Source organism: Nesoenas mayeri (assembly GCF_963082525.1).
Source record: "Nesoenas mayeri genome assembly, chromosome: 5".
Classification (NCBI taxonomy): domain Eukaryota; kingdom Metazoa; phylum Chordata; class Aves; order Columbiformes; family Columbidae; genus Nesoenas; species Nesoenas mayeri.
In genome coordinates, this window is record NC_137548.1 from 58,275,044 (window position 1) to 58,299,941 (window position 24,898).

General features: G+C 45.5%; 2 protein-coding genes across 5 annotated transcripts in view; one reads left to right on the forward strand and one right to left on the reverse strand.

Annotated features, from left to right (window-relative positions):
• Positions 1-431, reverse strand: part of SBF2 (SET binding factor 2) — a gene marked incomplete at both ends in the record, with an annotated part of 265,908 nt that extends 265,477 nt beyond the window's left edge. For all 4 annotated transcript variants that reach the window (XM_080346104.1, XM_080346103.1, XM_080346101.1 and 1 more), the window contains one exon: positions 377-431. In XM_080346104.1, coding sequence (XP_080202230.1) covers positions 377-431 — 55 coding nt within the window. The remainder of the gene's footprint in view (positions 1-376) is intronic.
• A 6,987-nt stretch (positions 432-7,418) lies between these two features.
• On the forward strand, positions 7,419-8,757 carry ADM (adrenomedullin; the record flags this gene model as incomplete). The annotated part of the gene is made up of 3 exons (XM_080345285.1): positions 7,419-7,516; positions 7,791-7,931; positions 8,448-8,757. The coding sequence occupies 3 exons, from the start codon at positions 7,419-7,421 to the stop codon at positions 8,755-8,757; spliced, it is 549 nt and encodes a 182-aa protein (XP_080201411.1).
• Between the last annotated feature and the right edge of the window lie 16,141 nt (positions 8,758-24,898).

The window sequence follows — 24,898 nt, forward strand, 5'->3', positions numbered from 1 at the left end:
CCGGGCCGGCGGGGCTGAGCGGTGGGCCGAGGCCGCGGGGCGGAGGCGAGGCCGCCCCTCCACCCGGGGCTGCCAGGGCCCGGCAGCCGGGCGGCAGAGCAGCCCCTCCGCTTTCCCGCCGGGCCGCTCCGCCTCATGAAAGGGGGATTAACCCTTCCCTCGCCCCGCCGGCCGCTGCGCCCCGTGGTGGGGGTGAGGCCGCCCCGCTGCCCTCAGCCGCCCTCCTCCCCACGGCCGGACACGCGGCCCGTGGCGCCGCAGTCTCCTCCTCCTGCGGCCCGACCGGAGGCGGGAGGGGGCCGGGGCCGGGCAGGAACGATGGGAGGGGGGAAGAGGCCAGACACCGCGGGGCAGCCCTGCGCGCAGCCACACCTACCTGTCTTCTCGTGGTCATAGCCCACCACGATGAAATAGTCGGCCAGCCTGGCCATGGCTGGGAGCAGCCCGCCTCAGGCCTCACCACCCCTGCTGCTGCTGCGGCGGCGGCGGCTCCCGGGAGGCTCAGCATCCTCCCCTCCGCGCCCGCCGCAAGAGAAGCGGCACCACCTCAGCCATGTTGGAGGCGCGGGCGCGCTGTGCGCCTGCGCGCCGCCGAGACCGCTGCGCCGTGACCCCGCCGGGCTGGGCGTGGGCTGAGGGCTCGCCGGCGGCGCGCGGCCGGGGCGGGACGCTCCGCTCCGCTGCTCGGGGGTCGCGGCTGCAGACGCTCCCGGCGCGCGCCGCAGCCCAGCGCGGGCGTGGGGGCCGGGCGGGGAACGTCAGACCTCGCCCGCCGTGCGCTTTGTCTCCTCGCAGCCTCCCCTGAGGTGCCCACCCAGGGCGCGGGGACCGCGGAACACGTTCTCCCTTAGACAATCTGATGTGCACGTTCGGGGAGAGCCGGGTGCCGGAGCGGGACTTCACCTCACCGCCCCCCGCGGGGACCGCTCCTGAGAGGAGCTGCCGGGGAACGGCATCGTCCCCGCTTAGGCTGTGTGAAAATGGAACCCGACGGCGACCTAACGCCACCGTCACCGTCCCCCACTCCTCCCCCCCATCCAGCTCAGCCTCGCGAATCCAGACTCGGATTTCCAGGATGTCTCGTGTTTACGCTTCGCCCGCGATGTGCGGAAGGTGCCCCCGCGGGGCAGTCGACCCGCGCGGCTGCCGCGGCCGTTAACGACCCAACGGCGGTGCCCGCCCCCGCCTGACAGGCAGCGAGTGACGGGGAAGGGATTTCAGCCCCGGCGCTGCCCCACACCAGCACCCGCGACCCCCGCCGCTGTCCCCAGCGGGCGCGGCAGCGGTGCCCCGAGGAGCCTGCTCTGCGCTGCGGTGCGCGGCTGCCTGATCCTGCCGGGAGCTGCGTCCTCCTACCCGCTCCGGCCGGTGTGGGTGTCCCCTTCCACGGGGGCATCAGCGTTTGGGGCCGGGAGCCTGGCCGTGGCGCCCTGCTAACGGGGGCGCCGGCCGCAGCGCTCGGCGTAGCCCTGCTGGCCTCCGACGTGCAGGTCTGGGCACACGCGGGGGCTGCCGTGGGCTCCGGAAGGCGGCGGGGGGACTCGGTGTTACTATTTATAGCGTACAGACGAGGCCGACACCTTTTGGACTCTTACCCTCGAAAGCCCGGTGAGCTTGCCAGCAGTCGCAGAGATGCTGGTGATAAACAGGGCGTCTGACAGTACAGCGCTTGGTTAACTGGTGGAATCTGCCAAAACGTTCTGATAAGCTTCCATGTACGTCCTGTATGACAGCACAGAGAAAACAAACACCACAAAGTACACCGGTTGCACTACAGTGAGGAGCTGCAGCAGCCGTGGTCAGTGTGGTGCACATGGAAATGAGGAAAATTCCCTGAATTTCCTCCTGACAGTGCCATCACGAGGAGCCCAGCAGAGTCATTAGCAGGTTCACAGAGACACTTATTTCAAACATTCAGTTCTTGCACCTCCTACTTAGCTGGGACATGCCGATTCAGGGTCTTGCTCATAACCCAGAGGAAAGTTGGTCAGGAAGCTTTGACAATCAATTACAGTGTTCTCGCTTGTGCCTTCTCAGCGGAGGGCTGAGTACTTACTCCTTGGAGTAAGCAGCTTCGTGGCTTAACTGTTTTGAAGCCAGATACCATGTAAGGAGACCCAAACTTAATAAAATTCCTTGTAAACTTCAGGGGTTTAAAATAAATTCTTTTAAAGTGTAATACATACATTGAAAAGACTGAATATACTCTTTGAGGAAGAGATGCTCTGTGGCGTCAGTCACTAGGTAGGAGCTAGAAGCAGGAATACCTTTCTGAAGTCATACATAGGCATTTTGGTTCATGATCCTCTAGACTTTAATGACTGAAACCCACAAAGCTGTTTTCAAAACACTGAGCTTTTTGATTAAAAGCATTTCTGAAGCAGCAACAAAGGAATGCAAATCCTAATGAAGCCACACATTACCCCTGTGAGATGTACAAGGTTAGAGCTCATCGTTGTAACTCCTAGGGGGACATGCTGGCGTTGTTCAACAGCACGAAGCCAAGACATGCAATAGTTTGCAAAAGCGAGGAATAATGTTCTGTACAGCTAAATCTGGAGGGAAAGTTTAAAGACACTAAGAAATTACCTAATTTGGAGCTAAAATGAGACCTCAGGGTTATCATATCTACACTCATAAAAAGGTTCAACATGGAATAACACTCTCACTGCTCTATTCAACCAGCACCTCTGGCAGGAGAATATCACCTAACACTTTTCCCAGGGCATTAACAAATGCTGGATCAAGAGGAAAATGTTACTGATGGATTCTCCAATACTGCTAACATCCACTTTACAGCCTTGCTCCTTCTTCCCTCTAGACCAATATAGCCAAATCTTGGTTAATTTATAAGGCATGTCGTAAGAAGTGGCACATCTTGAGTACTCATGTAACAGGAAGACCACCATTCATCTGGTTTTGAACACAGCTGTGTATCTGCGTGGACAGCAAATGGAGTCAGCCATCCGTAACTTACTTCCTTAACTTCCTTCAGTATAGAGCAATCTTATGTTCTTATAGGACAAATGAGGAAGTGGAGCAGACAGATTGTTTGCTCACCTAAAGTCTAATGCAATGTCAACTGAACTTTCATCCAGACCACCAGAAACATAATTCCCTCTGTTGCAGCAGAGCAGCCTGGCTCCTCATGGGAGATGAAGGGGCCCACAGAGCAGCGGCTCTGGGTGGATTCCAAGGCCTAGGTCTCCAGAAGGACCCTGTAAGCAGGCCCATACTTATCCCAGGGGAGGAACTGTGGGGCTGCAGCTGCTCCAGGAGGCTGAAAGCATACAAGGGACAATGTTGCCACATCCAGATTGTGTGCTTTGCACCAAAAAGATGTCAAGGTTCACAATACCTTGTACAGTCTACTCCTCCTTCAGGAAATATAACGGTCACACTCTGCCTGCTGTCCTTTAATCCAGTGTTCCCTTTCCAGTGGAACCGGGAAGCAGCCACATCCCTGACCAGGTTTCTCCTTACCAATGTGCATCCCACCCTCAGTAAGGCTCACCAAAAGCACCTCCAACGGGACTACCAGAAATGGAATCACGCCTTGTCACTATGCCCTTGGCACAGACAAGGCTGGCTGAGTGCACGCACTCACAGCAAGGCTTTCTTTGTGGAGCTTGACTGAGGTTTTACATCCCTCATGGGGTATCATTCTTTTCTTAGTATCATCTTTCCAGTGATTTCATACAGCCTGAAATATAATCAAGTATATTCATACTCATGGCATATGAGTTCAGTAATATTTGTTTAAACCCAAAATGAAACACACAAAGGCACTTCCACGGGCTTTAAACAACAATTTTCTTGCAAAATCGGTACAGAATATTTGCCTCCAACTGATTTCCCATTGATGCCTACAGATTTTAGACCTTTGCTTTTGGAATAAAACTCAGTATGAATAAAATTCTGTACAAACAGCAACTTATCTTCACAATCTGCTTGCCCGGGCACATATATCTTGTATGGCAATGCCAAGAGTTTGAATGACACGGCCAAGATAACCAATAAACAAGAGTTGGATGTTCCTCCAGGCCAACTTCCCTGCCATGGATGAGGCAGCCTCCAGTGGAGACCCTACACTTCAGAGGAGAGCCCAGTCTTGCTGAACTGCATGGCATTGCCTCAGAATAACAGTTTGTGAATAATATTTCCATAGAACAATCCATGTAACTTTTTTTCAAAATTGAAGTAACTCACTATTTATGAAATAGTTTTAAAGGGTCCACTGTTACCTCACAGTACAAATTCAGTGACTATTGCTCATTTCCAAACTGCACAGGAATGCAAGTGCTTAGGAAGAACAAAATAAGCATCTGAACAAAGAACGTGTTGTTTTGTGTTACACTTGAACCAGCTTTACCTGCTGAAGCCCCTTCACAAATCACATAAGCAACAAACAGATAATTTATGTGCCAGTTTGTCACCTCATGAACTAGAATGAGATAATTTTGTATCACTAAAATGACAGTGGCAGTCAGTGTGGAACTCATGTGAGTTGTGTTACTACTATTGTGATTATTTCTAAACCAACATAGAATTCTTTCTGCATTATTTGCCTAAGAGTATACAAAATGCACTTCCCGTTTAGCCAAGGGTTTTAATGAGGGATTTTCCAGCATTTGGGGAAGTGTGTGATTTTTTTACTGGAACAGAAGACTTAATTAAAGCAATGGTAATCACACAAAATCCTGCTTTCTCATTCGGAAAAGTTAGATTCAGTTTCAACTTCTGCTGCTCGAGGAAATGCTTGAACTCGCTCGAGCCTGAGCTGCCTCATGAGGTCTCTCAAATCCAGTAATCGTGGTCTGGTGCAGCTGTGCGGCTCTGGTCATGCTACAGTCCGGTTCTAGACCACCTCTTTTCCCATTTCTTCCTACCTGAGCTTACACCTCAAGTGTCTCGCACCGTGCACTTGTGCTCCGGAGCACGGTCCGTGGGGAGGGCAGCGGAGCTGCGGCTTCGCGGCGCTGCCCGAGCCGGCGGGCGGAGGGGGCGAGGGAAAGCCCGGGGCTGGCCGGCTCCCGCTGCGCCACCCGCCCGGGGCAGCCGCCGCGCCGCCGCCGTGGCTCTCGGTGTCCCCGAAGCCGCCGCCGCCTCCCGCCCCGCGCTCAGGCCGGGCAGGTGCGGTGAGCAGCCGATCTGGGCTTGCCTCGGCGGCCAGCTCACGGCCGGGGAAACTGCCTCGCCCCGCGGGAGCCGCGCCGGGGCCTCGGGAAAGACGGACGGGCAGGCGGGAGGATGCGATGGACAACAGCTCCGGGGAGTGCTGATCCTCCTGCCTGCGGGTGCCGGCGGAGAGCGTGTGAGGGACGGAGGGGCGGCCGGCCGGGGTGGCGGCTCCTGGGCCAGCCTGACCCCCTCCGTACAGGTAGATGCCGGAGACAGAAGCCTCCAGATTCCTGGATGCTGCTGGCGAAGGAGGGAGGGAGCACCTTAGACCGAGTCAGCCGTGCACAAGAAACTTTCCGTCATCCCCTTGCACATACCTCTCCAGGGTGTTGTTTATATACCGCGGTTATCTAGAAAGACAGAGTCATGAGTACATACTCACTCGTGATTTTTGAAACATTTTGCTTGGGGCAAGATTTAAGAGAATCATCTCGCACAGGCTAGTCTGTTCCCTCCCGACTATCTCTCGCTGGGAAGGGGATTCTGACGCCCCAGGGCACAGGTCTCCCGGGGCATTTCCCTCGGTTCCGCTGCGACAAGTACAGAAACAGTCCATTTGATGCTGGCTTCCAGCACCCCATGCGAAGCCTTTCTGCAGCACCATGGAGCAAAGACGTTAAAGACTGTAAAAAAACCCAAACAACATGGTGGGCAGACTAAGATTTTGCTGCTGGCCATCCAAAAGAATGCTGTTAGAGACCCTGGTCCTGCACTGGTTTAGCTTGATAACCGGGAAAATAAGTTTAGTTATCTATCTGGAGGTTTGCGGACTGGGATAAAACAACGCAAGGCAAGTCTTCCCTAGCGTCCTTAAGCATTTCAGTGACCCTGTGATTGCCCCAAAGCAATACTGCTTCCTTTGTTCAAAGGTACAGAGTGCGCTCTAATCTTCATCTTCCAAACCCCTTTAAATTGTGATTTATTTGAATCGATCAAGTAAATCAAATACATTTTATTAGATAAAAAATGAACCCAAGTTGAGTCATAAATATTAATGATGCCTGATTTGTCACCTCCTTACGTGTGTAAAGAAGGCTGGCGTTCATTACAGTTTCTCATTATAATTTATGTCCAAATATGGGTTTATTTTTGGAACTTGGGTATTTGATGGATTTTCACGGATTTTGAAATTGGTCGGATCTAGTTCCTACTCCTCTGCTTCCACCCACCTGAAGTTAAGATACCTAGAATGAGAAATTATGCTACAGACCATGTAAACGTAATTTATATCGGCAGTTAAAAAGTCTGTCCCCAGTAAAACAGACTGAGGGGCTTATCAGATTTTGCAAGTTATGCCATGACCCGGAATCCACACCTAAAAGCTGTCGTTATAATTAACAAAATACTAAGGGGGTTGTTGAAGGTAATTTTTAATAATCCTCTTATTTTATGCTAGTATGGGTTGCTCCCAATCCACACTAGAATGATTAAGAAGTGCTTGGACGTGGACGTGGGCGTGGGCCCCCAGCCACGCTAAGGTCCACCCACTTCCCCCCTCTATAAAAGCCGTGGAGCGCAGCTCGGCAGTGGTTACTTCAGACACACAAAGAAGGAGTTCTCCCTCCTCAGGAAACCCTGCAAGTTCGGATCGTTACTACAAGAACATTTGTCTCAGTGGATTATCCTCACTGTCAGGTAAGAACTATTTTTTTTTCTCCCTCAACAACGACAAAAAAAAAAGATGCAGGGGAGGTGGAGAAGAAGTAGAAATCTACTAAATCTGGACTGTTTTGAAGAGCTTGGAGTTATGCTGCAGAGTCTTGCACTGGCTCTTGGCATCAGCTGCAGTTTACAACATAAGATCCAGAACTAGCTGGTTCTGCGTGTGAAGTGGGAAGATGAGCTATCGGGGATAAAATTCCAGGCAGCAAAACACTTGCTGGAGTTTGGAAACGATGCATCTGATAGCCAGCTCTCTCTAATCTCATGGGTTTCCTAAATCCTAGTGCAAGCTGCTGGGGGTATTCTGGAAATCCTGCTGGTTTTCAGCCGCCTCTGCAAGTAAAACTCTCAACAAACGTAAACTTTGGAGGCTCTGTTATTTACTCTGCGATAAGTTGCTGAGCAAATATTAGCTTCTGGTTCATATCGCACACAAAGTCCCCGGTAGCCTGGGGGCTCTCCGAGGGAATGAGCTCTCTGGAATCACCAGAAATAAAGGACAGACCTTACTTGACTTTTATTAGCATCCGTGCTTACAGTTCTTTTCTTTTCCCTCCACCAGGAGCACAGCCAGAATGAAACTAGTTCACGTAGCCCTGCTCTATCTCGGTTCTGTGACCTTCTTCGGGGTGGATGCTGCAAGGGTGGACGTAGCGACAGAGTTCAAAAGAAAGTGAGTATCGGAGCGCGTCCTCCTGCCAGCGCCCAGTACCGCTCGTGGAGCTGCGGAGCCCCCGCGCCGGCCTCCGGCCGTGACCAGAGGGACTGGATTCCCTGCGGGAATTGCACAGCTCCTAAAAGGCCTCATGCCCTTTCAGGAAACATCCCCCCCCCAAAAAAAAAATCTCGGCGCTGGCAAAGATTATCGCCCCTCGAATCTATTTGGTTTGGCTCCTGCCCTGCAGACTTGCGCTAACAGGCTGTCCTCTTCCTTGCGCTCCTTTCAGATGGACGAAATGGGCACTGAGCCGAGCCAAGCGGGACGTGAAGCCTTCCGGCGCACTCCGAGGACTGGGGGCAGCTGCCGACGTGCAGTCGCTCATACGGACCCAGGACGTGAAGGAGGATCCACGAGTGTCGCATCCCAGGTAAATTCCAACCCCTTCTGGGCTCGGGTACTTGCTCGTGGAAGGGGAAAGTTTCAGGATCCTCCCGTTTCCGGGTGCTGAGGCTTATTCTCGCTATAGATCCCCCAAACCCCGGAGACAGGTCCTGCCCGGGGTGCACATTGCGTTGAAAGCAGCCTCCCGCCTCCCTTTCCCCGCGCTCTTCAGCTGGCGGGAGATAGTAGCGCCTTTACTGTGAAAGTCAAATATAAATAGTAACTTGAGCTCTGGATTCATAGATAAAGTAACAGTCATAAAATGCGGGGCCTCTTCTCCCATCAGCAGCGAGCTCTACTCTGCGACCAGATCGCCCCTCTCCCGCCGCTTGGCGCAGGGCAGAGCCGGGGGGGTGGTGGAGGGAAGTTTTGCGCGGTCGGGACGGACCCGCCTCCGCCCCTGAGGGGTCCCTGCCCTCCCCGCCCCGGGCCCACCGGGTCCCCTCTTCCGGAGCCCCACTGCGCTTTTCTCATGCCCGCTCTCTCTCTTCCTGCCTCGCAGCAGCCGGGAGGATGCTCACATCCGCGTCAAGCGCTACCGCCAGAGCATTAACAACTTCCCCCACTTCCAAACCATCCGCACGGGGTGCCGCTTCGGGACGTGCACGGTGCAGAAGCTGGCCCATCAGATCTACCAGCTGACCGACAAGGATAAGGACGATGCTGCCCCTGCCAGCAAGATCAGCCCCCAGGGCTATGGCCGCAGGCGGCGCTCCCTGCCCGAACGCCGCAGCCCGCCGCGCTCCCCCCAGGCCGGGCGGCGCCCCCGGACGCGGGGGGCGCATCCCCTCGCCCTCGTCCTCGGGATCTGAACACCGCACTGCCCGGCCGAGACCTTCTCGGGTGGATGGACTGAGGCACGGACGCTCCGGAGGTCCGCCGCTGCCAGGATTCGTGGAGACCGCCCGTCCGTGCGGGACCCCGGTGCGCCCTCCCTGGGCTGGGGGTGGCGGAGCGGCGGGCCGCACCGCCAGGGCGAGGGGCGGCCGGTCCCGCGGCCCCCGCCCGCGCCCGGCGCGGAGAGACGGCGCGGGGACGCTGTGAAAGCCGATGGGGACGCGCAGGGGCTGCTCCTCCCGCCCGCCGCAGAGGCGAGGCGGTCGCTGACTATTTACCCTCCCCGAGCGAGGCACTGCTGGCTCCCGCGCCCGCCGCCACCTGGGACTGGAAGGCGCCCGGCCCGCGGCCGCCATGTCGCTCCTTGCCCCGCAGCTGCACCCGGAGGCCGGGCCTTCTTTGCCGGCGGGCTGCGCTCAAAGCTGCCCCGGCCCCGTCTGCCCGCAGCGGGGGTTGCTCAGGGGAGCCCCGCGGCCGGGAGGACCCGCCGGCGGGCGCCGGCCGCTGCGCGGCACCCCCGGGCCCGGCGACCGCGGCGCCGGCCTCGCCCTCTGCCCTCGAGTGTCGGACGGTGCGCGATCAGCCCTCGCAAGGACAGGTCCCCCACATCTGCTCTACCCTCTGCGTTATCTGCACCCGGCAGGGAATCGGACACTCACTAGTCCCTGCGGGGGCTGCGATATACTTGAACGTCACAGAGAGGAAAAGTGCAATTGTACGTGGTTTTTGTTAATTATAAGTGCGGTGTGTGTGGGTCATGAGATACGTATCGGTATTTAAGATTGTCCGGTGTTATGTCCTGTTTGTATCTTTTTTTTTGAAAATATATTTTATTTTTATACGTTTTATATATATATATATATATATTGCATAAGGGCATTTTAGAACATTGTATCCCCTCTATTTTTCATATCATGAATGTCAAACGTTAAACTCTTTTTCCATACCCTTTTTTATCTTGCATTCCAGACTGGTGAAAGATGTAGAGAATGTATCAGCTGTTCTCCATGGGTAATATGTGAAATAAAATAAACACTATTACATAAAACAGTTCTGTTATGTTGTCTTTAGTGGGGGTGGGTGGTCAAGATAAATGATTTCTCATTGTGTTCTGTCCTGCCCTTACTAACCCAGCATGGCAGCTCTGTGACAGACCAGAACTCCTCAGTTAGCAGCCACCTTATCTAGTCAAATCAAGTAAACTCAAAAGCAAGCATGCATCTTAAAATCCCAGGGCAGATCTGTTTAGAAGGTTCTAAGGCCTTTTCTACCCTCATGTTCCAGCCAGGGCTGAAACGTGTCACAGCTTGGATTAATCGTGCAAGTTTATTTTTTGCCCCAATTAATCAGAGAAACAACTGCACACTTCAACATTGCACAACAAAGTAACAGATTTATTGAGGGAACATGTTCCAAAAATGGTCATGGCAGCTTCCAAGGTTATTTATGTTGAAGGATTTCCTGGGCCACAGTTCAGGTTAAAGTTAAACGGTGACCAGTTCAGTGCGGGCAGAACATCTCAGATAAAAGCTTAGCATTAGGGATTTTGTTGTTTTGTTCTTTGTTATTATTATTTTTTTCCCTCTCTCCTATTTTTTTTAATTTTTTTTTTTATTTTTTAAGAACAACTTTCAACAACAGACCAGAAAAACGTGAAAAAAACCTTATTAATGCACCAACAGCACCATCTATTGGTATCTACTCTTCGCACGTCAAGAAAATGAACCTCCTAAAAACTAAACAAGTGCATTTGAATAACGTCTTCGGCAAAAATTTCCCCTATTTTACACTATCTCTGAACATAGTTAACATACACAGGAGAGAACTGGGGAACAGCAGCATTTAACCTAATACTAAATGCCTAAAAAACATATTTGCAATGATGCCTTTCCAGGAATACTGCTGGGGAAAAAAAAAAAAAACCAACAAAAACCCAATCCACTTGGGTAGGAATTCAGCTGACTTGATACCTGGCATATATTCGTGATGATTTTCCTCCCCAAAGTTTTGAAGTTCTGCTCAGAATTGCCTGGTTTTAGTTACTTTCCTAAACATTTTCAACTAAGAATTTTGGAATCTTGAGAAGTGGATTTTCCACTTCAAGTATTTTTTTTTTTAAGCATATATGTTGGCACTTCTCAGCTTTAATTACCATCTGTTGGTTAACAGCTGGAAGAGAATTTACCTCTCTATTCCTGATGGACTTTCTGACCCAGATTTTGTAAGATGTAAGGGGTGACAGCAAATGCGTGATCTTCAGCACAGATTACAGCTACCAGCTCAGAAACAAGCAAGTGGCTACTCTCAAATCACAACAGATGTTGAAATGAGAATAGTTGCTGCTTATAAGTTTTGGGGTGCTTGTGGTGGGAAATTACAATGTGTGGTTGAAAACATGATCCTACTTAAAATACATAGCACAGCTGAGATGACTTTAACAGGACCATACAATTCAATACCTACAATATTTTACTTATGGGTTACACATCTAGCATCTTTGTATCCAAACTTGGGACTGGATTGGGCTATGGTGTGGTTCAGTATGTACTTGCCCTCTAGCTACTTTTGTTTGTATTGATCTTCATTTACTGCCAAAACCCACTCCCCGCTTAAAATACTTGTATTGTTTCTTTCCTTTTCACTGATAGAAGGCACTTCACTCGAAGCTGAGAGATCCTTGGACCAATGGGACAGGGCTAAACGCAGCAACCCGGTGCTGCATGGCACAAAGCTGACCGTCCTGGAGCTGAACAAGTGCAATTTCCATTTGGAAGGATCAAGAGCACCACCTGCTGCGATCGTAAGGAGAAGCAAAACTCTGTAGTTGCAATAAACAACTAAAGAAAAGATGTTTTCTTTTTTGAAAACTGGCCCCATTCTCCCAAAAATCTTTGAAAACCTGCCTTTCAAAGCATAAAGACCAAGCTTTTCCTTTTGCCCATGCAGGAGATATAACTGAAGAACTTTGGCTAAAGCATCTTTTCACTACAAAAATCCCACAAAGCAAAATGTTGGGCACTAACCTTTAGACAGTGGTTGAAATCCATACATGATCTAGATTAAAATCTCTGAGGAGTGTGAGGATTTTGAAACCCCTGAGATTTCAAAGAGAACAAGACTGAGAAACAGTATCAGCTCATGAAAACAAGATTCCTCTCAAAGTCCTAGAAGTTCAAGAAGGGCTGTGTGCTTAGGTCAAGGTCAGTTAATGGTCCAATGTGACAGATGAGAAGTGGAAGATCTCATCAAATGCCTCCAAAATCAGGAGCTTCTGTTTACACAACACCTTAGTTGAAGTATTAGTTTCTAAGAACAGTGTGGTGCCTCACAGGCCAGTATTTCAACAGCTGCTTAAAACAGGACTATACGTTCAAAGTTCTAAATTAAAATTCAGTTTTGCAATGGTAAATATGTATTTAAGCAAGAATTCATCCTTATCCACCAATCTGTTCGAGAGTGGATGCCAAAGGAGTGGTCACCGTTCTCAGCAGAGTCTCCACAGTGTCAGGGTAGTTCATGGAATATTCTTTATGAGTTATTATTTTGTTTTGTATGTACCCTAGAGATATCCTATGGCAAAGAAAAAGCACTTCACTATAGACAATTTTTTATTACCAAAATAGATTGAAAAGGCTATTTTTATCTCAGAAAGATTTTTGTGGCTCTATTAGTGCTATATGGAATAGTGGCAAGGGGCCTAAAATGCTGATATATTAGCACTTTCCAATAAAGTCCTAGTGCAGGTCCCCTAACCTGGAAGAGGGAAACAAGTACTTATTTTTCTTTCTCCAATTGGTACCAAAAAACTTACTTTAAGCAGCCACATCACATAGAGGACTACAAAAAAGGTTTGTTCTCCAGTTACATAAGAAAGTGGTCAAAGATTTCTGCCACTGTTACCTAGGAACAACTTCTACTGTATCCAAAATGTAGAGACACCGGTGTACTTTCAGATGATTATCAAAATCTGCAAAGCATTTTGGTCTGTGCTAATAAGAACTGCAGTCAGGTGCCAGATATAGACTTTTTCTGCAAGTACAATGACAGAAAGGGGAATACTAATGAATACTTTGGCACATATGAAGCCTTTTCTGGCTCATTTAGTACCCAAAGGACAGCAAGTCATAATTAAAGCCAATAACGGCAACTCCAGACAGCCATCCAAATATTTTCCTTGTGCCGTCAATACACCATTTTATATTATCTCACATCATATTTAAGTAGTGTGGAGCACACAGGCATCAGGAGAAAAAATTCCAGCATGACTGACTACAACCAATAACTAAATCCAATTATGCCTAACTAAAATTTGTTTATTGTGTTTACAAGGGCTTGCTTTTATTATCCAAATATTTCTTAAAGAACATTTTTTTTTTTTTTTCACCAAATAATTTGTGTCAGCTTTGAAATTGTTTTAATTTTTAAATACTTGGTTCTTTGGAGCAGGGCCATGTATCCTTCATGAGCAGAAGGAGCATAATTTGTCCATGAGGTAAAGAGCTTTGCTATGCAAAAGACTTTTTACTACATACTATATACACCAGTCAAAATGCTTGATAACTATAATGTCTCCAAATGAAAAACAAATGGTTCCATGAAGACTAGAATCAATGTTAAGAATTTGATAAGACTGGAGCATTTTGCTTCCAAAAATCCCAGCAACAGCAATAGCAATGAAGAGGCCAAGTGAAATCTTTTGACTTCGTTTGATTCTGTGATAACTTTTACCAGACATTTAACTAGACCTCCTTGAGTCTTCCATTCACTTACAAAAGCCTGGGTTTTTCCAAAGTCAGGAAAGATCAGTCCAACCAAGCTAAAGCCAAATATTTTGTAATTAATCCTGACTCTCAGAATCGGATTGCAAAATAAATGTTCCTCCAATACTTTCAGTCAACTATCACCTCCCAGATCTGTCAGTTTTCAAATTACACGCAACTTTTCCAGCAATTATAAAATGGTTTATATTTTCTTCATACTTTGCTAACACGGTGTAAAAATAAACAAACAAAAGTCTGGGTCTTAATCTCTGATGTCCGGTAGTATTGGCAGAAACAGGAGAACAAACATAATGGATCTTATCTGTTAGTTCAGGAGCAAACTAAGCAGTTCATCAAACAAACATGATTATTGTCCTTTTAATAGGTGGTTACTGTCACATGAGTTATCATGATGCTGAAACACTCAAAGACTAAAAGGCCACTATGTAATTCATTCCACTGCTGTTACAGAAGACAAAAGGGTATGTGGGTTCCTCATTTGCCCTTACATGACCTGACTCTATTGCGGCTCTCTGCTACAAAGCACTGAACTCTCAGAGGCCACTACGCTTCCCTGCAGACCCCTTTTGGGAGCAGGTCTGAGTCTGTGCACTGGAAGAAGACAGCTGCACCTTGTAAAGTAAATTTGTTCTCCTTAGAGACAAGAAAAAAGTGATGGATTGCTAAGGCACTTTTTCTAAGTAATTTTTTTTTTTCCTGGGGCTGTGCAGCTCTGCATCTCATTCTGTGTAAGGAACAAATTCATAGTCTGGCCCCTTATTGATAAACAACATGAAAAATATGTAACTGGCATATATCATTAGTCTCCTTACTGCCTACAGACATCAGACATTCTGGTGGTGATGAACTGGTGAGCCAGATAGGAATCTCAACACCAAATCCCAGGCCTGAGACTGATCCCATCTAATTGAAACAAAACTTCTACTGGCTTCAGCAGGAAAAAAATCTAAGCCCCAGCTTTCTTTCAAAAACATGTCTATTTTTATACTGAAAGACTGTATTGTAAGTTTTGCTTTATACTTCATTTATTCACAAGTTCTGGTTTTGAAGCCTGAAGAAACTCTTGAAAAGTAGAAGTAAGGGACAGGAACTCTATCAAAAGAGGTAACTCAAATCCAGACTCTCAGTTCAACCTGAAATGAGTTCAGCAATGTATGATCATTGCTGCTCCTCTTAAGTGGACGTGGTGCTGCTGGCAATGACAGCTTCAAACAACATACATGTGTCAAGTGTGGAGCTAAATGTATTCATGAGCAGGGATTGAATCCCAGAAACTTCCAGTGTTCTTGTCCGAACCCCAGAGTTCATTTTTTACTTCATGCAGTAAGATTTTGAAGTGTTTTAAATGCTATTGACTTTATATAGTACCATTTCCTTCCTCCTTTCTCTACTAAAAACCACAAAACAAACAAACAAACAAAACCCACAAACAAACCAACCAACCCCACAAAACCAACTCATCACCTGTTTTGAAGCCTCAGGAAAGGATGTATCCAGACAACTAACTCAAATGAGAGAGTGAGTGTTGTACACAGCTCACAGCAGAAACTGGCAGTCAAACTCCTGTAGCAGTCAGGGTGCACACACAGACAGTCTAGCACATTGTGATAATATTTGCACAAGGCAATCAGTATCTGTTTAATGAAGGATATAAAAAGATTTGCCCAAAGAAGTGACTCCTGCAGAGACACAGATGATTTACCGAGTGATAATTCACATCATCTCACCCCAATCTGATTTCATTAACTCCTGGTAATGGGGAAAAAGCCCCCTCACATTACAAGTGCACGAGGGACATTAAACCTGATTTATTGTCTTAACCACACTGCAAGACAGACAGAAACAAATGATACGTTTTTTCCATGGAATGTTGTTAGAGTGTGTGTACTAAGATATTTTTCTTCTTCTACTAGTCTGGCACATCTGTACAACTTTGCTGCCATCTGCTGCCTTCTAAAGAAAAATAAATCACTCTCATTTAAAATTATTGCTGGATGTCAAAGTGGCACAGTGCTGCTGCCAGCAGGGAGGCCTGTGTTTAAAAGAATTTTATATCTGGCTTGGGCTGGTTTCTCGATTTGCTGAGTAAGGCAGAGACTCAAATTCTTCATTCCTCCTGGGCTTTATTCAGAAAAAGCAGGAACAGCACAATACCTTTACATATTCTGAGGAGATGGAGAAAGGAATTTTTTCTGTTCTTTTTGGTTTTCTGAGCAAACTCAGGGGTTACACTCTGTGCAATGGATGCCTGGATCCTTCTTCTATCCCGATACCACTTTTGCCATTGTGGGCTACCAAGAGAACAGTGAACATAGCAGCACTGTTTTGAGAAATAATGTTTCCAGGGTGTGACATGAAGGGATCAAAGATGAACACTGGCTCTTGTGTGCTACAGGAATTACCTATTTACTAATGAGTATTCTTTACTGAATTCAGAAAGACCAGTACTGCCTTTTCAGAAGAACTCCTGACTGGAGAGATGTACACATGCTCTTCATTTCTAGACATAGAGCTTTTTAAAGGCAGGAAACAGAACAGTGTGATGAATCAGCCTGACCTGTTTCTCCCATCTATCTAAATAAGGCATAAACAATGCACCAGCTCAGTAGTAGGTGTGAGTTGTCAGCTTCTATGATCACAGAACTGAAGTTGTTCCTCTAACTGTTATGAACAACAGGAGGGAGTATTTTCTGTAATGACATTTTTCTACTGGATTGAAATCACAGTCATATTTACTCTGAAATAATTATGTAAGTATATATACTTAGCGTAATATTTCTGTTTGAAAAGGGTTTCAAAATGATATTTTGAATTCTGTTTCTGATCCAATTTTGGTTTCCAGGTAGCATTCTGTTCTGCTCTCTGGTTAAAAACACAACAGTTTGAAGCCACCAGTCACTGAATTAGTCCAGATTTTAACTCTGGCAGCTCTTATGTACTCAAAATAAACGTGACTGGAAAAAAACAAAACAAACCAACAAAAAGATCTATAATGGACAAAGGGACTGGAAAAGCCCAGTCCTTTTAGAAAGACAATACGTGCTGTAGGCCAAACCAGAGATGCTGAGTGGGGAAAAGTGATGTTCCAGCTCAGTGTCCAGCAGCAGCCAGAGGTCGGTATGTTAGGCATCATCAGGAAGGTTACTGAGAACATGACAAAGGGGTCAGTCCAGCACTGTACAAAACCTGGGTGCACCTCCACCTTGCGTTCAGCACATAGTTCTGATCCCTACATCACGAGAACGACAGTGGATCTACAGAGGACAGAGAGAAGAGCAATGAAAAGGGTTGGGGGGATGGAGTGGCTGCTTTCTGAGAAGAGACTAAAAAGGCTGAAACTCTTCCATTTGGAAAGGTGAAAGCTGAGGAGTGGTTTAGGTTTATAAAATCATAAAGGTGGTGTGGGGGACTACAGTGGGTCCATGGATTCCCTGTCAGAGGGCATGGGAACAGATATTAGCCTTGAAGATATGAAGGCCTACCCGTGAGAAAGATGAGAGTAAAGGAGTATCCAGAGATGTTAAGGATGTACCCGTGACAGAGAAGGGAGTAAAAGAATAACACTGATGATAGCAAAAATAGCCAATGAGATGTTACTGCTGTAACTTGTAACCAATAGCAAAGAGACACATGAATTGATAGAACTGTATAAAAATGCACTTGTGGCAATATATGGCATCTACTACTTTCATCCTGGAAGAACTTAGTCTATGTCGTTTGTCGGTCTCAATGACAACAAGGTGGTGGCTAAGGTGGACACAGAAGCGTCATTTATCAATTCCTGCAATATTACAACTGGGGCCAGAGGGGGGCACTCACTGAAAATAGCAGGAAGTGGTTTAAAACTGATGAAACAGTTCTTTTACACAGCAGTTAGTGAATTCCAGGAATTTCTTGTCCCAACAGGTTGTGGAGGTAGGTGGCATCAGCAAATGCAAAAACAAGTGAGAAGATATCTCAGATAACAGTATCAAATACTATAGCTAATAAGCAGAGGTGTGCTCTTTAAAATACTTGATCTGATGATGCTGGGAGAGTATGAGGGGAACAGACCACAGGAGGTGGCCAGGTTCATCAGATGTCTCCACACAGTATATTTGGTCACTGCAGGAGACAGCAGTGGCAGCACATTGGCCTAGACAGACTACTGCACTAACCCTGGTATTTTTTATGTTCTTATAAATAAAGCTTCTGTGTTGAGACTCTTGTCCATGCAAGAAAAGCTACCCTATTGTGCTGTACTGGGAATGTGAATGGTGCCAGTGCTGGAGTAGATGTCTGGAAAACTGTCTAATGCGAACATATAGGTATAGAAACACGTCTATACAGTAAGAGATATAATACCAACAGGATTGTTCAGCCTATGTATCCACACACCCTCCAGGACCAGCTTGAAACTCTCTAGGATTGTAAGGTTAGAAGAGAGTTTACTCATCTCTGTAAGGCCTTGCAGTGGGAATAACAAAAGAGAAAGACTCACAAAATCTCTGGACTTGAGGTAGAACAACTTGTATCGAAGAGCCAGTAACTGGAACTACTATCACAAATAGTTGGGATGGTTATAGAAAAAAATGACCAATTTAACTACTTCAAGGGTGCTGCAGAGTGGAATAAAACATATTAATGGGAACTTTTTTAACCATGTTGTACTTTCTCTTAATTGCTGCTTGTTTGGAAACAGTGTTTGAATGCTTTTTTTCATGTCAACCACTGTAGCACGACAGAAACCACTTATTTCGACTTCAATCACAAATAGCAGAGGTCTGTGATGTGCTCTACGAGAATAATTGAAGTGAACAATATTCAATAGAAGAAAAAATTCATGGGTAAGAAGCTTATTCTTTGCTTTCATGTGCCTTGCATATTTTTGAAGTCACAAGTTTTTGTTGATTAAGGAGTTTTACTTTTACCCTGCTTTTTCATCAGCTCCTCTGCTGCTGAAGGATGAATAGGGAAAATGTTGACCTTTCTCTGTATGTTCCAGTTAATAAATACCAATAACACTTTCTTGTAGCTGTGCCCAGTTTGGATAAAACACAGTCTGATGGATACTGTATCCCAGATGTTACATCTGATAATTAAGCAGCTTTAAAATGTAACATAGCCGAATGTTACTAAAACAAAATTAAACCTTCATCCCTCTCACATATTTATTTTTAATGCAGAAAAACATAGATTTTTGCCTCGAAAAGGTCAGTTAAAAGAAGAATCATAATGAGTAAGAGGAAGGTAACTTTCAATTCTAGCTCATCTGTGTTAAATACTTTGCAATAAACTGCTCATCAGTTGTTTATCATAGGCTAAACAATCAGCTGGTAAGCTCTGCTGATTTTGTGTATTCTAACACACTCCTAGTATGATCCAGAAAATCCAGGCGAGAGGTAATATATGTGATCACATGACTTGTTATCTTAAATGGTTTCATATGTGGTATTTGCTCCAGTTATTTGACATGACTCAAGTTGACCTCATTGTTTGTATGCTTGAAAGGGAACAATTATGCAACTACTAAATGGTATGGAAGACAGCAATATCATCCAAGATGGAAAAGAAAGTAGGAATGCAATGTCTACCAAACTGTCAAAATGTCTTACACCAACATAATAAGTATATTTTCTTTGTATGGTCCTGTATTACAGAGGAGTGAAAAAGCTAACATTCATGCTGGTAAATCTGGGTTAATCAACACATCTTGTATTTCTTGTAGTCATTTGGAACCTACAATTTATGTGGTTCTCACTTACATCAGAACGTGAATATTTTCTGACAAGTTCCACATTTGCCAGAATAACAAAAAGTGAAATAATTAAAGCAGACAATAGTGGCACTAAAAATAGCATCTTGTGACAATGCTGCCAAATGATAAAATACATGAATTGATACATATGTATTTTCAGTTACAAAATCTTTGTACATACTTAACGTGAGTTTGGCAACATCTTAAGGAGGATGTTGGAGCAAGTACATCTTTAGTTTTACCAGTGATTTGTAAAAAACACTGATGAAATAACATAACATTCATTAAAGCTGAGCAAGACACAAATACTATAACTTTCTTCTTGGTACTGACCTCCTTCTTGCAGACATATTTGTATTAACAAGTTAGAAAATGAAGGATAGAAGAGTCCCGGAAAATTCACTGGTATCTATTTAATCTGATTTTGAATTTATCTATTTTAGTTTTCCTGGCACCCATTTCAAGTTTTTTAAGTGAAAACATGTAATATCTTATGAAACTGCAAGGCATCCTCTGCAAACTATTTTGCTAGATTTAAAATAACCTTGAAGCTTTACAGAGGTTTTTGCTGAGCAGACAGAGGTTACAAGACAAAGACCTTCTATTGTTCTGAAGCCTCTGACTCGTATTTCATCAAACATCAGTAGTTAATGAGTGACTGAATGGCCAACACCCCGCTGAACCAGCACAGCAGGCAGTGTGCTAATGCTTCAGAAAGGTACTTTCTGCTGATTCCATAATGAACCAACCTAAAATGGGCAGCAACAAGCTGCTGGAGGCACTTTAAGAAAATGTTAAACCATGCCATAATTGAAGAATTTTTAGGCATTCTGTACTGATTCCAGTGTCCTGACTAATGCCCATCCCAGAAGAATTACATGCTGTATTCCCTAGTTCTTCCTCCTATTTCTATTTCCCATTCTACAGGTCTCTGGGGGTGTTCTGCATGTTCAGGAAAGTGCTCCAGTGAAGTACTGGAGAAAGAAAACTTCAGAAAAAATAGCAAATATCTTTGGCTATCACACAAATGCCCCATTGACAATGTGTGCTGGTTTGCTACCCAGCACAATCAGCTTTCCTTGTCCTATCAGTAGAATTGTTGATGCTCATTGAGAAGACAAGAGGCTAGAGAATATGACAAAATGCTCTTCTGGAGCATGGAGGCTGCTGTTGGCAGCTCTGAGGGAGGCAGACGTTGGTGCCTGAGGATTTATTACAGTTTTCCCCTGATGCTTGACAACATGGTCTTGTCTCCAGATACTGTTTCTTTCAATATACGAGTAGGAAGATGAGTTTTAATCAACATGAGTTTAAAGGTGACCAAAGCAAATACCAATTACTGTCAGTCAGCATGGCGATTACAGCTACTTCAGACTTGCTTTGTTTATGTGTTAGAAGTAGATGGCAAAGGAAAGCAAACATCATGATTTAGCTCACAGCCTAGGAATCAGGAGGAGGAGAAAAATATTTTGGCTTACCATGACACATTCGGTGTTTTGTTCTGGATTTCTTGGGACTTCTCTCAAACATTTAGAGTCACAGACATAAGAGAGAAAAGTAAATGGATCACACGGTTGATCAGAGTGCTTTTGTCCTCCAAATAGCTGGGGTGGAACCGTACCAAACTGCAGTTTTCAGGCCATGGCATAGCCTTAGATTCTTCTGTTCTGTTCAGCACAGTCTGGTAGTAACTGTGCCCAGTTATATCCCTCGTTGCTGCTCTTTGCCAGCCCAAAAGTGATACTGCACTTTGGAACCCAGTGCTTCCCACTGAGCCCAAAAACCCACACTGGTACCCTGAGGTGGCACTGCCTGACAGTGTTGTCCTGAGCCAGAAGGTAACTCTTGTTTCCAGATGCGCACTGTCGAACTTTTCCATTTAAATACCACTCAGCCTTTTAGAGCTCTTCCTCTGTAGTAGCAATGAGGGGAGACTACTGCACATTTGTAGCACTCATTAGCCCAGGTGTTCCCTCCTAAGTTCGTTGCTATGACATGATCCATTCCTTGTTGTAGGTTTCAAAATTATTACCCCAACCAAAATGCCTTGAGAAGGTAATGGTTTTCCTGCATGTGTCTAGGTCATTCTGACCTAACCCCTTTCCTGTAACATTGTCAGGCAACTGGCTAGCTGCCAATGTGCTCAACGAATTTAAAATGCTATTAGAAAGATTATAGTCTGTGTTCAGTCCAGCTTTCCTCCAGCTCAAACCATTGTGAAAATGCCTGGAATATTTAAATATTGCTCGCACTGTGTAGAGGTAGAGGGGGATTTCTGTTTCTGTCAACTCCTGTTTGAAAAGTTCCTCCAATCTCTAAGTTATTTTCATTCATGTCTAACACAGAAGATTTTTGAAACAGCATTTAGCTAAAAAGAGAAGCTGACATAAAAGTGTATGCCAGTTTTCCAACTGCTAAATTACAATTACTTTCTTGCCTCACTGCCAGCTGTGAAGAATGTGGCTACATAGATAACCTAGAAATAGGTATAATAGTCTGTAATATAGCTGCACTTGACTAAATATTGAAGGAATTACAGAATTAGAAAGTTGAGCCTGTTTGATGGCACTGTCTGTGAACTTGTGGGGACAAATTTCTTCCTGACTTGTTAAGTTACCTCTTTTAGCAAAACCTTACTCTTCCTGGACTTGGTGACAGATTAGGCTTTTTTTTCCTATACTATTGTGTACCTGACATTCATTTTGTAGAGTAGTAGGTCTCACTGGGCGACGAAACAGTTACCACTAATCACATCAAGGGGAGAACGGGAAACAAGGATACTCTGGGGAATTTGGGAGCCAAGTGGATGCGAAGAGGCTACACCTCCATGGATTATGTCATGTCCTCCAAGGAGCAATCCCTGAGCCAAGCAGTTCTGTGTCGTTCGTGCCCACTCTGGTACGTTGCCATGCAAAGAGGCTGCCAGTGCCTGTGCTGACAGCTGGGGTGTGGTTGGGCAAGTGGGACTGTCTGGATTCAAAACAGCCAGGGTTCAGTTTCTAAATGAGAACGTGGAGACTCCAAAACAAGAGTGGCTAGGAGGGGTCGAAAACTTGAAGAGTGAGCACTGGGAGCAGACAGGCCAGGAGAAAGAGACATGCCAGACATAACACAGGTTAGAGAATGTGTAGTAGAAGACAGTCTCAGGGGAGAGACCCAGGAACTCAGCAGTCTGTAGGGGAACACAGTGTGTTGTTTGCACTTCTACAGAAACGGCAACACAGGCTCCATGTGTAATAAAAGCTATCCAGAAAAATATATGCAAATAATAACATAAACTATGTATAACAGTGCCTAAATCAGAAGACCTAGCTAGTAGTTAGGAAATGATATATCTGGTTAAAGATACCTTTTATTGATAACAAGAATTAACTAAATGTATCTAAGAACTCATAAAATATATAGGATGCCAGAGTATCACAATATTTAATATTAAACTTATTTAAGTGTGGACATGTCTATAAGTTTGTGGAATGTCCAGCTAGAGGTGTTAATGTCCGTCTTCATTTCTTTGCTGCCTAAGAAGAGTATCTGTGCCCCTAATTTGATTTCCAAAGCACATACTTGCTCAGAACTGACCTTTGAAAACTCTAAATGAAATCTGCATGTGTAGGCCAGTGTTTAGGTGTTACTGTTTATCTTTGGAAAAAGCTGGTTGGAAGTTTAAGAAAATGGGAAATGCATCAAGTTAGAATCTTTTTCCTATTACCTCTTGTAGGAATCTCTAGCCTTCATGAACTCATGTTTTTCTTCAGCAAATCTGCAAATAATTTTCAAGGAAACCAAAAATACTGTGTTAAAGTTCCAGGACTATCTGTTTCTATTATTTTGGTTATTTTTCCTCTATATACAATTCTTAAAATAGATATACATACACTTTTAAAGAGATTAGGTGGTGCATGCAGATATGCCCTCACTTGGCCAGAAGCTTTCAAAATTACTTGAAAGGCAAAGTGGTAAGAGAGAAGTATCAGTTCATAAAGACTGTTATCTATTACAACAGGTAATATTATTCTTAGAATTTATAGGCTTATGGTTTACCTTGCTGAATTAAAAACAATTAGCAAAATGAAGCTCAGTTAATATCCCACAATCTTCAGTTTTTCTCCAGAAAAGTGCCTTTTCCAGTTCCATGTTCCTCTTTTGTTCTTCATGTGCCATTTGATGGATCCCTTGGCTGTCTTTTTCATTACTAGAAGGCACTGAGAAGAATGCAGAAAATAGAAGGATTTCCTGGTCTCTCTACAATATCAAGGCACACTTTAGCCTTGATCAGCTATGGCAGGGAAGAGACAAAGCTTTCACCCTGAGAGGTATCATCTCTGCTCCCCTTTGAACTGGCCACTGGAAAAAGCCCATGGCTGATATTCTTTTCTTCAGCCAGCATCACAGTTTGTCTCACTGTGCTTTGCCAGGATGGACATTTTTACTGAAGCAGTAAGAGAAATGTCCATTGTCTGCAAGCACCTTTCAGTAACAAGTTTTCAAATAATCAGGCAAAAAGTGTCAGGGAGGACGTAGGTTTTTGGGGCTGCCAGGCAAGACAAACGACCTCCTTCCTGTGGCTCCAGTGACATGTTTATGTCCTGCTTCTGAAAGCTCTGCAGGAAATGATGAGACAGAAACCAGTTTCTTCTGGCTGAGAGCAGTTAACCTTTGGAAATCTAACTTGTGTATTACAGCAGAGGCTTTGACTAATCTGGTATTTTGAGGGAATCTTTGTGAACACAGATACAATGCAGTCAGTTAACTGTCTACAGTGCCAACATTGACAGACTCTTCTTGGCTGCACGCTAGAAGCCCTCTCTGGGCTCCTGAAGCAGCAACCCAGCTCCCTCTGTCCTGACTCTAATTGCAGATATGTAGCTTTCCCCTAGTCAGTGCTTCTGGCAAGGAAATTGTTACTCTTGCAAGAGTGGAAATGGGAAAACCTGCATTTCTCCAAACTTGTCTGGATACCCAAGAGTCAGGAGGACTCTTCTAACAGACTGCCAGCTGGACCAAGAATAATGAAGTTCCAAGGTTTAAACAGTGGTCTGCTCTGGACATTCTTGACGTAAAAAGATACTTTTACTCCCCTCCTCTCCAGTTCAGTCCTCCCACTCTTTAATTTTTTGGTTCTCTTTCTTGGACTTGTACAGATTAAAACCAGAAAACAAACAGCATCCCTTCCCCCACTTCAGAAGAACACTTTTTCCTGCTTTTCTTGGCTGAGTACTCCTTTCATACTCAGCGGGTATTCCTGGGATATCTCCCAAGGCAGGCTCTGCACAATGGCCCAGCACCAAGAAGCGTGGCTGTCTAGTGCCTAGCAACATCGACATGACCTCGTGTGGCTTAATTTTATAATTGCTTTCTCTTAGGTAGGATGTGAACTCAAACCGATCTCCAAGACTCATAACCACACCAAAATCTCCTGAAAGAAGCGGACACTTCCATTGGCCTCAGTTCCCTTTCTGAAGGTTCCAAGATATAGAGCCCATTTTCTTTGTTTTTCATTCATGCAACAAAATTCCAGAGAGCAGAGCAAGAGTTTGTTTCCCAGAACCAGTTATACCTTGATGGATAATTTGGATTAGAGCAAAATTAAATAAAAAT